Below are 14,012 nucleotides of genomic sequence, written 5' to 3'. Positions count from 1 at the left end.
CTGATGTCTCTCTTTACACATTTTTCTGGTGTCTGTCCCCCAGGGAGGGGGTTATATGTTGATCATTGTGATTGGTTCCCCCTTTCTTCCCTCACCTTCCCCTTCCCCTCCTGGTATCGCTACTCTCATTATTGGTCCTGAGGGGTTTATCTGTCCTGGATTCCCTGTGTTTCCAGTTCCTATCTGTACCAGTGTACATCCTCTGGTCTAGCTGGATTTTTAAGGTAAAATTGGGATCATGATAGTTGGGGGAGGAAGCATTTAAGAACTAGAGGAAACTCGTATGTTTTATCGGTACTACACTGTATCCTGACTGGCTGGTCTTCTCCCAAGATCCTTCTGTAAGGGGATGTCCAGTTGCCCACAAATGGGCTTTGGGTCTCCACTCTGCACTCCCCCTCATTCACAATGACATAATTTTTTGTTCTTTTATGCCTGATACCTGATCCTATCGACACCTCGTGATCTCACAGGCTGGTGTGCTTCTTCCATGTAGGCTTTGTTGCTTCTCAGCTAGATGGTCGCTTATTTATCTTCAAGCCTCTAAGTCCCCAGATGCTATATATTTTGATAGCCAGGTATCATCAACTTTCTTCACCATATTTGCTAATGCACCCATTTGTCTTCAGTGATCATGTCGGGAAGGTGAGCATCATGGAGCTGCCAAATGGATTTTGAGTTTTCACTGTTACCCATAACCTATACAAAAACACCTACAGGGGAAAAATTAATTAATTAATTAAAAAACCACCTAAAGGAAATTATATTTCATCCTTTGAATAAAATGTACACAATGTTTCTTACCCTTTTTTAGTGTACAAAATGAGATGATTTATTAAGTTTTTTTAATGTATTGAAAAAGTTTATATTTAGCATTAGCAAGCTGGGCTCAGTTTAGATCAGTGGTTCTTAACCTGTGGGTCATAACTCCTTTGGAGGTTGAACGACCCTTTCACAGGGGTCACCTGATTCATAACAGTAGCAAAATTGCAGTTACGAAGTAGCAATGAAAATAATGTTATGGTTTGGGGTCACCACAACATGAGAAACTGTATTAAAGGGTCGCAACATTAGGAAGGTTGAGAGTCACTAGTTTAGATGATTCAGATGTTGTTGGCTCATCTAAAGGGTCATAGTTAGGAACCAGTAGAACATATGCCTTCTTCTCACTGTCAGGCCTGATCAAGGTGTTGACCTTGGCTACATCAATATCATAGAGCTTCTTCATATCCTGTTTGTTCTGGTGTTTGTTGGCTTTGACATCTACAACGAACACAAGTGTGTTATAATCTTCGATCTTCTTCATGGCAGACCCCGTAGTCAAGGGTAACGAGATGATGGCATAATGGTCCAGCTTATTTCTCTTGGGGTGCTCTTCTGAGGGTATTTGGGCTGCCTTCTTAGTCTCAGGGACTTGGGCCACCGGAAGGTGGGTGACATGCAGATTTTCTCTCTCTCTCTTTCTCTCTCTCTCTCTTTCTCTCTCTCTCTCTCTCTTTTGTGGCTGTGGACACCTTTTAGCATGGCCTCCTTGGCTTTTAAAGCCTTTGCTTTGGCTTCAGTTTCGGGGGAGGCAGGAGCTTCCTTCTTTGCCTTCAGTGCCATCTTTGTAAAACGGCTATTAAGTCTTAAAAAGGTAAAAGACAAAGACACATCATCTGGTTGAACGAGACCAATAAAATGAGGTCATAATGGTGTCCAAGGGTTTACAAAGATTCAGGAAGGGCAAAAGAAATCATGATCCTTATATCACAATAACTGGTGGGGCTATAGAAGCTGGAAAAGGATTATGCCCGGGGCACATTGGACAGAAGGCAGAAGGTTGGTCCAGGGTCCTCCGACCAAGGCAGTCAGGGCATGGCTTCTAACTGGGAAATTTCAGTGTGGCAGTCTTCATCAAGGGACTTGTTAGTGCGGTGCAGGTAATCTACTTTCTAACACACTCTGCCGAAGGCAGGGTTGTTTACATTCCTGGTCAACTACCAGAAGGAATTCAGTGGAAACTTAGTAATTCCTTGAAGGCTCTACAAATGGATTTTGAGCTTTCACTGTTCACTAGTGTTCAGAAGACAAACCCTAATAAACTGTGAAACCAACATTCAACACTTATACAACGGGGAAACAAAAATATAGCTAAAGTTTAACTAAGGGACACTAGAAGCTGGACAGTTTACATCTCTAGATATGAAATTATCTAATAAAAGTCATCAGAATTTATTCAGCATCAATCACTTTGAAGCCTTCAGTCTTATTCTATCAGTCTGAGATGATGTTCTTCTGAAAAAAGTTTAATTCCTTTAGATTATTCAGAATTTTTACTTTATTTGCTTAGTTTAGTTTTAGTTTTCAGGGAGTTTCTGAGATTATTCATTTTAGAGTTGGTTCAGTACATTTTAGTGTCTAGAAACCAATACAAATAAAAACTACATGGAATTTTTGGAACTTGTAAACATTATCTTCCAGTTCCCCATGGAAATGAGCCATCCTATTTTGTGCACAGACAGTTTCCAGAGGAAAATTTGTTTGCTTTACAAAGAGGCATAAACATTCTAACCCTGGACAAATATACTACCGTATATACTCTAATATAAGCCGACCCGAGTGTAAGCCGAAGTACCTAATTATTACCTGGGAAACCAGAAAAACTGATTGACTCGAGTATAAGCCTAGGGTGGAAAATGCAGAAACTATTGATGAGTTGCAATAATCAAAACAAATGAAAATAAAATTACTAAAAATTGAGACATCAGTGAGGTAATGTATTTAAATATTTATTTTAAATAAAAAACATGAGACCTCCCAGGATCGCATCTGGAGAATCGCTAGTATTCTGCCAGCTTCGGAAACGGGAGGGAAAACAAGCCTGTCAGAGACCCATTCCGTTCCCAGTTTGCTCAGTAACTGGTGATTGGAAGATACTCTGTGACAGTGTTCAGGTCCTGGGCAAGGAGGCCTCCTTCCAGGACTTACTTGATACAGGTCTGACTCTTTCTTGAAGGCATCATGGCTGCCCTCAGACCCTTGGTGAAGCCTAAAATTGTAAAAAAGAGGACCAAGAAGTTCATCCGGCACCAGTCCGACCGCTATGTCAAGATTAAGCGCAACTGGCGCAAGCCCAGAGGCATTAACAACAGGATTCGGAGAAGATTCAAGGGCCAGATCTTGATGCCTAACATTGGTTATGGGAGCAACAAGAAAACCAAGCCCATGCTGCCCAGTGGCTTCCACAAGTTTCTGGTCCACAACGTCAAGGAGCTGGAAGTGCTGCTGATGTGCAATAAGTCGTATTGTGCAGAGATTGCTCACAACGTTTCCTCCAAGAATCGCAAAACCATTGTAGAAAAAGCAGCCCAGCTGGCCATCAGAGTCACCAATCCCAATGCCAGGCTGCGCAGCGAAGAAAATGAGTAGATGGCCCATTTGCGAGTTTTATTTGTGCTAAATAAAACCATAAATGAAAAAATAAAAAACATGAATAAAAGGACAAGTCATTTAACATAAGTAAACCAGCACAGTAAGTGGAAAATAAGTTCAACAAAAACGAAAAGGCATCAACAACGATACCTTACCTTAAGAGTACTATTCCCTGAGCTCAATCAGCAACCAAGCTAAAATGTAGAGTTAAAAACCTTCAAAACTGGATTCCTCATCATCATCCGTATCCCACTGCAGAGCTTTAGCTGGTGTAAGGTCATTATAGACGCTGTCCCCACTGAGATCGCCGTCATCACCATCACTGCTGTCATTTTCATACAAAGCGCAGTCTTCACTGCCATCCATAGCATTACTAATACTACATTTCTGGAAGGAATGTCGCACCATGTCTTCTGGAATGTCTTCCCATGCATCTCGAACCCACTTTGCTATTAACTCTATGTCAGGCTTCATGAGATTTCCTCCTTTTGTTAGTCGGGCTTGACCAGATGACATCCATTCATTCCACATCTTTTGCGCACGGTCTTAACAAGGCTTACTCAAAGATACATCCAGAGGCTGCAGTGCAGATGTAAGCCCACCTGGAATAACAGCTAAAGTAACTTTACTAGATTTTGCCAATTTTTTTATGTCATCCCACAGGTGGGCTCTGAACATATCCCAAACAAGTAATGATGGCTTTTTAAGGCTGCTCCTGGTCGTCAGTTCCAAATTTCTCCCAGCCATTTTTTTGTTCCATCTTCATCCATCCAGCCTTTAACATGTGCACACACAGTAATTCTTAGTGGGAAATTGATCTTTTTAGGCAAGGTCTTTCTTTTAAAAATAATGACAGGACGCAGCTTAGTTCCATTAGCCAAACATGATAGAACAACTGTAAAGTGTTTTTTTTTTTTTCATTCCCTGTGGTTTTGAGAAAAATGTTTTTTTATCCTAAACTTGCCACAGTTCTGTTACTGGGAAGATCAAAAGTCATGACAGTTTCATCCATGTTCCCAATATCTGCCAAGTCATAATTGTAAATCCTTCTTTGTTTTATAATAAATGACTGGAATGACATAATTTTTTTCTTCAAGGTCTTGTGGCAATTTCTGGGAAATCTTTGTTCTTTGTCTCAAACATAGTAGGCCAAACCTATTTATGAAGCGGGGACACCATCCTGCTGATGCAGCAAATTTTTCAGTGCCTGGTGCATTATATTTGTCATCCTTAGCCATTTGTAGAGCACATATGCAGATTCCCACGCATGTTACACAGTAACCATTTTGACGGCATTCCATAACCCATTTATGCAATTCACTCTCTAGAGCCCCTTACAAAGACGTTAAACCACGACGAGCTATTTTAGCTTTTGGAATCTGTTCCAAGTCAGCCTTCTTTTTCCGCCACTCCACTTGCTTTTTGTCAACACAGAATTCTCCACTTGCAATATTGTCATTGCTCTCTTCTACTTTTGACACAACCTTCATTTTGAAACCAGCCTCATATGAGCAGAATTTTTGTTTTGGTTCAAGAGTATCCATTTCTAATAGGATAAAAAAGAAGACTTTGAAAAAGGACTTTTATGGTAATCCCCCCCCCACACACACACACACCACGATGTGTTAGCCTGGAGGAGTCTGTGCGGGCAGGGGATGTAGGATGTGAATTAACACAGAGACCAGAGGGGAGAGACAAAGCGCAGCCACAGACATATCCTTACCAGTTCAGCTTCCGGCATAAGTGAATCACTACGGGTGCTTCTGCGAATTGGAGCCATTCACATGATAGGACGGCTCTGATCAGTTAGACTTGCATAAACAAAAATTCAAAGCCCTGCAGTGTCAGCGGGGCTTTGAATGAACAGTGGAAAAACGGCAATCACCTGTGAGATAACAGGTGCTTGTCCCGTTACCTGGGGGGAGGGGCGGCGAGATGTTACACCTCGCTGGGGGTACCACTGACACATGTATAAGCCGAACCCCAGTTTTTCAGCATATACGGTACTTACATGGGAATACATTTATTCACCAAGCAGAAGCACTGAGGGCAGGAGTCTTGACTCCTAAATATGAAAGCATGAACTGTGAATGGGGAATATTTTAGCAAGGATAGTATTGAAAATGTTTAACAATAGATGTACAAGATGTGACCATATCCAGATGTTGACATATGCAGATACTGGTACATTAAAATGCTTGGAGCCTTGGTGGCTTAACAGGTTATGTATTGGGCTACCAACCATTAGGCTTTCTACTCTGTTAAAAAATTTTACAATCTAAAAAGGGCTTATCAAATATTTTGAGGATGATGATCACAACAAATGTTCATATGTGCTTGACGCAATGAATGTATGTATGGATTGGGGTAAGAATTGTATGAGCCCCGTGTAAAACGATTTTTAAAAACAAATAAAATAAAGAGGAGCTTATACCAAGGGCTCAAGTGTCAGGGTAGACCAGCCCCTAAGACATCATAATTCTAGTAGGTGCAATCATACAGCAAAAATAAGTAAAGATTATAGTAAAGTCATAGAGAGCATGAGAGAAAGAAGAGAGATTGAAATAACGGCGTCAGATACATGGTAGCATGCTCACCTCAACCTCACTTGGTGGTCCATATGGAGAGAGAGAGAGATATTTATTGCTAACCAAGGCTTTTATATTCTCTAGGGATGTGTAAGCCCCCTAATTATAGGTGAAGACATATGTCACAGGAAAGGGCTGTGCTATAAGTAATATAGTAATGGGAGGGGGGGTGTGATCCAGGGGTATCCACCTAATAGGAAGGGGTGGTAATGGGGGTCCACATGTGACTAGATGGGAGGATTCTAGATTCAGGGAGGCAGCTTAATTTTGGATATCACTGAACTGGTTTGGTAGGGTGTAAACCCTACCTACAGGAACCAAACCAATGCCTGCAAGCCTTTAGGGAGAAGTAGCCCATTGTCCTTAACAGCCGGGAGTGGACCCCTCTTGTGGTTGGTCCACACAGTAGTCTGGCAACTGACTGCCTTCAGGGAGGTAACTTGACAATCATTTACCACTAGTTGCAAGCAGTGTCCTAAGTCTAACATGTATTTGGGGGAGAGGACTTGGGAGAAATCTCTGTTTCCCACACTCAAGTAGAAAGAAAATGTCTTGGAAATGGTGATGGCAACATAAGTACAAATATGCTTGATACAATTGATGATAGAATGTTATTAGAGCTCTAAGAGCCCCCAATAAAATGATTTTTTTTAACTTAGTCTTGGGAACCTATAGGGGGAGGTATACCCTGTCCTATACAGTGAGAATAAACTCTACGACAGTGAGTTTGATTATACCAGATGCTATCTGAATAATCAGTTGGAGTCCAACCTGCAAAAGCGGGCTGCAATTCTTTCTTTTTTTGAGAGTGTGGTGGTTTATTAATATGCTTAAATTTTAAAAAGTTTTATTGACATACAGTTCACATATAATATAGTAGTTTAAACATATTGAAAAGAGTTGTGCAATCATCATTACAAACCACTTTAGAACACATTCTTCTTTCTCTATACTCATTGTTACATACTAGCTCCCCATTTCCTCCCAGTCCCCAAAGAACTATTCATCCAGTTAGTGTTTCTATAGATTAACTCATCCCAGATTTAATATAAAGAAAAATATACAATAGAAAGCAAAAAAACCCCAAACAAATAAAAACAATAACAATAACAAAATGAAACAGCAAAATCTCTGTTGAAAAGTATATATCTAACCTGTTTCCAAGAAACAGTTTACATAAATGTACATACACAACATCGTTGGAAAAGGGTCTCCACATTTTTGCCAACACTTGTCATTATCAGTGTTCTTTATTAGTAATTATGAAGTGATAGCCCATAGTAGTCTTTTTTTCACATATACTACAATTTAATTGTTCAACCATATTAAGATTTATGCAATCATCACCACAATCCATTTCAGAACATTTGCTTCTCACGACCATGGTTGTTAGTTTCCCATTGTCCCCCTGTCTTCCCCTGTTATGCCCCTGTGGTAACTGCATGTCAATTTGAAGATAAATAAAAATGTGGGTGTGGTATTCAGCCTGTTGGTGGCATCTTGTGGACATAGCCTTCTCATAAGGAGGGCCCAGGGAACTTCTTCTTCTCTCTCTGCCTTCACCTTACTGCTGGCTGGCCCTGGTTGCTGCCATGTGTCCATTGCCATTGGATCCACAGGACTCTGCACCCACCAACCTGTGATCTTCCTGCATCTGCAGAATTGTATGTGGCTGTGTGATTCTGAAAAGGGACTTATGACCCATACCAGACTTATGGACTTGCGTTGGAATGGGCTAGGCTGTTTTCTTGATATATAATTAGTTCTTGATATAAATCTTTCTTTTTTTTGTTTTGTTTACAGTAACATCTATATTTTTATTGGAATATGCATTGGATATAGATTTATTTAGGTCACCAACATCTACAGTAAATCTCTTTCTTACATACATAGATATGCCACCACATTAGTTTCTTTAGTCAACGCATCCTAATATAGCTCCTATCCAGTTACTGTCTCTAGCTTGCATTTCTTTCTCTTTTTTTTTTTAGCATTTTATTAGGGACGCATACAACTCTTATCACAATCCATACATACATCAATTGTATAAAGCACATCTGTACATTCTTTGCCCTCATCATTTTCAAAGCATTTGCTCTCCACTTAAGCCCTTTGCATCAAGTCCTATTTTTTTTTCAAGTCCTCTTTTTCCCCTCCCTCCCTGCTCCCCACTCCCTCATGGGCCCTTGATAATTTATAAATTATTATTTTGTCATATCTTGCCCTGTCTGGCATCTCCCTTTACCTCCTTTTCTGTTGTCCATCCTCCAGGGCGGAGGTCACATGTAGATCCTTGTAATCGGTTCCCTCTTTCCAACCCACTCTCCCTGTACCCTCCTAGTATCGCCCCTCACACCCCTGGTCCTGGAGGTGTCATCCACCCTGGATTCCCTGTGCCTCCAGCTCCTATCTGCACCAGTGTACCTCCTCTGCTCTATCCAGACTTGCAAGGTAGAATTCGGATCATGGTAGTTGGGGGGGAAGCATTTAGGACCTGGAGGAAAGCTGTATTCTTCATCAATGCTACATCGCACCCTGGCTGACTCATCTCCTCCTCTAGACCCCTCTGTGAGGGGATCTCCAGTGGCCAACAAATGGGCTTTGGGTCTCCACTCTGCACTTCCCCCTTCATTTATTATGGTAAGATTTTCTTTCTTTCTTTTTTTTTCCCCCTGATGATGCCTTATACCTGATCCTTTCGACACCTCGTGATCACACTGGCTGGTGTGCTTCTTCCATGTGGGCTTTGTTGCTTCTCTGCTAGATGGCCACTTGTTCACCTTCAAACCTTTAAGACCCCAGATACTATCACCTTTGACAGCCGGGCACCATCAGCTTTCTTCGCCACATTTGCTTATGCACCCGTTTGTCCTCCGCTATCGTATCATGGAGGTGTGCACCCAACGATATGCTTTTTTGTTCTTTGATGCCTGATAACTGATCCCTTCGGAACCACGTGATCACACTGGCTGGTAGCTAGCTTGCATTATTTATACAGAAAATCACACAAAGCAAAACACAATTATAGAAATCATACAAATCAAATAAATAAACAAACAACCCTATAACAATGACTAGACAAAATATAGATAAGCTTCAGTCAAAGAGAATGTAGAAAATATTAAAAACTGAAACAACTTCAAAATGAGTCAAAAGGAAGATCAAATGATAAAGTATTTCATTTTAACCTAATGAAATCTGTCATTATTGACTTTAAAAAGTTTTCTCTATGATAACAAGGCTATTCATATTCTTTCTGATAATTAGCACCATCTGGTTTCCTCAAGACATTTTGCTATAGCCCCCATATCTTCAGTGATCTTGTCATAAGGGCGGGAATTGAGCAGGGCCATGTCATAAGAATTCATTGTTCTTAGATTGGGACTAGAACTAAATGTGACCAGCTGCATTTCTAAACTGAGACCTTTTTCAGATGCATGTTTCTGACCCAGGAACTTCTCAAGTCAGCAGTTTATCCAACTGCCCTTGAGTTCATTTCTACTCATCCTGACCTTATAGGACAGAGTAGAATTATTCCTTAGAGCTTCAGAGACTGGAAATATTTTTGGTAGCTGACAATCTTTAGCTTTCTCCCCTGAAGAGGCTGGTGGGTTTGAATTGCTGATCTTGTATTTAGCAGTCCAGTGCTTATCTCATAGCTCCTTCTGCTACCTTGATACTAAACCTATAAATATATGCACATATATCTATTTCCTCATCCTCATATATAAATATTTTTGCATATGTACATGTCTTTATCTAGACCTGTATAAATGCCCTTTACCTCTCACCTCTTTCCTCAATTTCCTTTGACTTACCTCCTGTCCCAAGGAAATAGAGATTCATCCTGAACCAGCTTCGGGTTACTTGAGTAGAGTTTAGGGAAGACAAGGCTTTGTGTACAGGTGTTGTTTCACCAGTCATTTTATTGGGGGCTCTTACAGCTCTTATAACAATCCATACATCAATTGTATCAAGCATATTTGTACATATGTTGCCATCATCATTTTCTAAACATTTACTTTCTATTGAGCCCTTAGTATCAGCTCCTCTTTTTTCCTTCCTCCCCACCACCCTCATGACCCCTTGATAAATTAAAAATTATTTTTATATCTTACATCGACCGCTGTCTCCCTTCCCCCATGGTTTCTGTTGTCCAACCCCCTGGAGAGGTGCCATGGGGGGTGTTGTGTGTCTATCATTGAGAACGGTTGCCTCTTCCTACCCTTCTCTCCCCATCTCCCCACTACCCTCCTGATATTGCTACCCACATTCTGGTTCCTGAATTCCATGTGTCTTATCTGTACCTGTGCACAAGCTCCGGTCTAGCCCACAGTGAAAGGCAGGACGTGGGGTCATGATAGTGGGGGGTGAGGAAGCCTCAAGGAACCAGAGAAATATTGGGTGTTTCATCAGTGTTCTACTGATGAACACTGGCCCTGGTTGACTCATCCCTTTCTTGAGGGTCACTATGAATTGATTCCGATAGATGGCAGTGAGTTTGGTCTGGTTTGGAAGAAGGAATGTATTTGCACAGATGTTCTGAGCTTCTCAAGAAGCTGCCTTTCACCTCCAGGTGGCAGCAGTCCTGAGAACGTCACTGTTGCAAACAAGGAACCCTAGAAATAGAGGCTCAAAAGATTGGAAGAGTCTGAGCACCCTATTCACTTCCTGGAAAAACACATGACTATCTCCTAGTAAAATGAGTTACTCCCATAAAGATTTTTTAGTGTTGGGAAACCCACAGAAGTTCTACAGTGTTCCATAGGGTCGCTTTGAATCAGAATCTACTGGATAGCAAGGAGCTTATTAGCAAGAGGGAGAAGTCTAATTCTACTATGTTCGAACCATTATATATCTATGAGATTCTTTGTTATATCAATTTAGTCAACTGTTCTTGATAATCTATTACTCCTGGGATTATGTTACCATCATTTCTAGATTTTTCTTCTGCATTTACAAGCATAATAAATTTGGATTTATATTGAATTTTTACATGGATTTAAATATTGCAAATAAAATAATACTTACATTGTGAGCAATGATAACTCATTTAGAATTTCAAAGATTGTAAAAGATTTTCAAAAAGTTGCAAACATAGCTTTTCACTTTAAAAATTTATTATTAATTAGGATTTAATAATATACCATATCATTCCATGGTTCAATCACATCAAGTAGGATTGTATAATTGCTAGCCCACCACAATTAGTTTCCAGATATTCTTTTTCTACATGACTCCTTGACATCATCTCTTCCCCCCACCCCTACCCCCACACCACGACGGAACCCTAGCTTTTTACTTTGGATGCTTTCAGTTTTTAGAAAAGTGTTTCCAATGCTGTCAAAGAGTATTTTAATTATATATTGTAGATTTTGTACTCACTATAAAGCCTTATAAGAAAAAAATCACAGATTGTAAGGCACGGTATACAAGGGTGAATCAAAACGTATGCTGCTATAGTTCTAGTCCATACATGCACATGCTTATTCCAATCAAAACATGTTTAAACATATATCTGTCATCAGTGGTTAGCGGCAGACAAGTTCGCTCAGTCATACATTTATCTTAGTCTTATTAGAGTGCTTTCAATAGAAAGGTTCAATCAAAACAGGAACTCCCAAGGGAATCTACTGGGGCAATTAAATTCAGGGAAGAAAGGTCAGTTTTGGGATCCCCATGGGGTAATCTTTATAGATTTTTCTCAAAGACACAGAATAATTATGGGAGCATACCATGAAAATTATTTAATTTAAAGTAAATTAAAACTGCTTTGATGAGAAAAAGGCCGGAAAACTTGCATGAAAAAGTTGTTTCCATCATGACAATGTACCTGCTCATTCTTGGAGAGTAGCAAGGCCTATCCTATGAGAATTTCATCTGGAAACCTTACCCCACCCACTCTGCATCCCTGACCTTGCCTTTCCTGATTTATTTTGTTTCTGAATTCAGAGAACATCTCAAAGAACATGATTTGAGCCCCTTGGGGATGTCAAACTACTGATTTGATGTGGTAAAAATTGAAGAGCACAGAATGCATCACAGAAGGGTTAGAGAGGTGGAAATATTGCCTTCTGACGCGTACAGACTAGGATGGAGGATATGTTGAGAAGCAATAACTTCACATTTTGTTATTTTAAAAAAACTACCATTCATTTATCAGTTATACTTTGGTGGCTTGTATATAGCTGTGATGCTGGAAGTTATGCCAACAGTGTCACCCATGGTGAATAGTTTTCAGTGAAGCTCCCAGATTAAGAACAAATTATGAAAAAGGAATGGTCTGGCCACTTCTGAGGGATTACCCATGGAAACCCTAATGAATAACAATAGAACACTTTCAGCCAGAGTGTCAGAAGATGGCCCTCTGGGTGAAAACTCACTGCTATTGAGATGATTCAGACTCTAGCAATCCTGTGGAACAGGGTAGAACTGCCCCTGTGAGTTTCTAAGACTGAAACTCAATGAGTAGAAAGCCTCGTCTACCTGGCTTGAGCAGCTGTTAGTTGTTAGCAGCCTAATGCATATCACCAGATTGAAAAGCTCTCTGAATACACCTGGGAGAGAGCTGCTTCCTCAAGGAAAAGTGGACTTTACTAAAGTCAATGTAGCAAAGCTTTGGGTACTCTCATTCCCTGATAGGACACGATTCCAAATGAGAAGAATCAGTTGCGAACAGCTGCAAAAAATAATCAGAAGTGGAATAAGTTTAGGAAAATTGAACTCAGCAAAACTGAAATAGAATGTATAAACATGTTTGTCCTGGTCATCAGTGAGCTGAAATGCACTGGTATTGGCTGTTTTGACCCAGATAATCATATGGTTTATTATAAACCATATTAACAATAAAGCAGGGTGATGTCACATTCTTTGTAAAAAACTGACTCTTCAATATCTATCTTGAAGTATGAAACTGTCTGTGACAGGACAATATAGATGTCTGTAAGGAGACTGGAGGAGCGTGAGCTTGGGTGGCAAGGGAGGGGGGCCAGGAAGTGGCTGCGGCTGGAGCAGGCTGCTGGGGCAAAGGCGACAGCCAGTTGTGAGTGTATGGATTCCTGAGTGAGACCTGGAACTCAAGCAAGAAGAAATCTGCAAGGAACAGCTTCCACTGAGAACTACCATTTATAGGTCTTGAATTAAGACAGCAATTTCTATGCCTTCCTGATAGTTCAGAGACAAAGTTCCGTGGAACCAGCAACCAAGAAAGGAAAAACTATCTTCTTTACTAAACTGACACTGCTTAAGATACCTGAATCCCAGGAACAAAAACTCAAGTGAAGTGATAAAATTATTAATCTGACACCGTTGGACATTCATCCTACTGAGGAACATACTATTCAGAGCTTCCTGCATTGAGTTTCTGAACCTTCATTGGTGCTTATTTATACCTGGGACTATAACCACGAGTGAATTCTGGTTGTGTTTCAACTGCTGTATTGCGGAGCAGCCCCAGCCTAAAAGGCGACGGCGGATTTACCGAAGTATGATGGGTGAACCAACCAACTTTGTGCACACAGTCCTCGTCGGTTCAGGAGACCTGTTCAGTGGGATGAACTTTGTCAGCTCCATTCAGAACCAGATGCAGTCCAAGAGCAGCTACAGGCCTGGAATGGCTGCCAACGTGCAGATGCAGCTGGTGGACACGAAAGCGGGATAGCCCAGGGCTCCTTCTGTCATTGTGAATTTCTGAATTTCCGTTATTTCTTTTTTTTTGGTCTTGTGATTGTTGTTCTTTCTTCCCTTTTTTTAACTACAAAAAAAGATGTTTGATGGGATCCCGTTCACCTCCTGTGATTGCTCCAGTGATGTGGGCCTGTCCTGCTTTGAAGAAGCTGCCGTCTGAGAAATATTGCATCCCTTCACTTGCCATGCGTGCCTTTGGACTATTGGACAGAATTATTTGGATGGTGGCTTACTTTTCAGTTTTCCAATCATTATGGATCTGACCTTAGCATGATATTTTTCATGAATGCTACTACCATTTTGAAACCTCCTCCTTTTTTGTTG

At 40.7% G+C, this 14,012-nt stretch overlaps 2 protein-coding genes and 1 non-coding gene across 3 annotated transcripts in view; all 3 read left to right on the top strand.

The window, feature by feature from the left end:
- Nucleotides 1–3,411, top strand: part of LOC142448224 (large ribosomal subunit protein eL32-like) — a 33,330-nt gene extending 29,919 nt beyond the window's left edge. The window contains exon 2 of the mRNA XM_075549865.1: nucleotides 2,999–3,411. Within this exon, the coding sequence (XP_075405980.1) occupies nucleotides 3,004–3,411 (408 nt within the window). The 5' untranslated portion in view covers nucleotides 2,999–3,003. The remainder of the gene's footprint in view (nucleotides 1–2,998) is intronic.
- LOC142449655 (small nucleolar RNA SNORA7) lies at nucleotides 2,794–2,931 on the top strand. Its single transcript, XR_012784780.1, has one exon. It is a non-coding gene; the product is annotated as a small nucleolar RNA SNORA7 (small nucleolar RNA).
- Nucleotides 3,412–11,681: 8,270 nt separating the features above from the next.
- LOC142449232 (CDC42 small effector protein 2-like) lies at nucleotides 11,682–13,662 on the top strand. The gene is made up of 2 exons (XM_075550871.1): nucleotides 11,682–11,686; nucleotides 13,413–13,662. Exons 1-2 carry the CDS (start codon nucleotides 11,682–11,684, stop codon nucleotides 13,660–13,662), a joined length of 255 nt encoding a protein of 84 aa, XP_075406986.1.
- The last annotated feature ends 350 nt before the right edge of the window (nucleotides 13,663–14,012 follow it).

Source organism: Tenrec ecaudatus, chromosome 5 (assembly GCF_050624435.1).
Source record: "Tenrec ecaudatus isolate mTenEca1 chromosome 5, mTenEca1.hap1, whole genome shotgun sequence".
NCBI classification, from domain to species: domain Eukaryota; kingdom Metazoa; phylum Chordata; class Mammalia; order Afrosoricida; family Tenrecidae; genus Tenrec; species Tenrec ecaudatus.
This window is presented reverse-complemented; position numbering and strand designations above follow the sequence as displayed.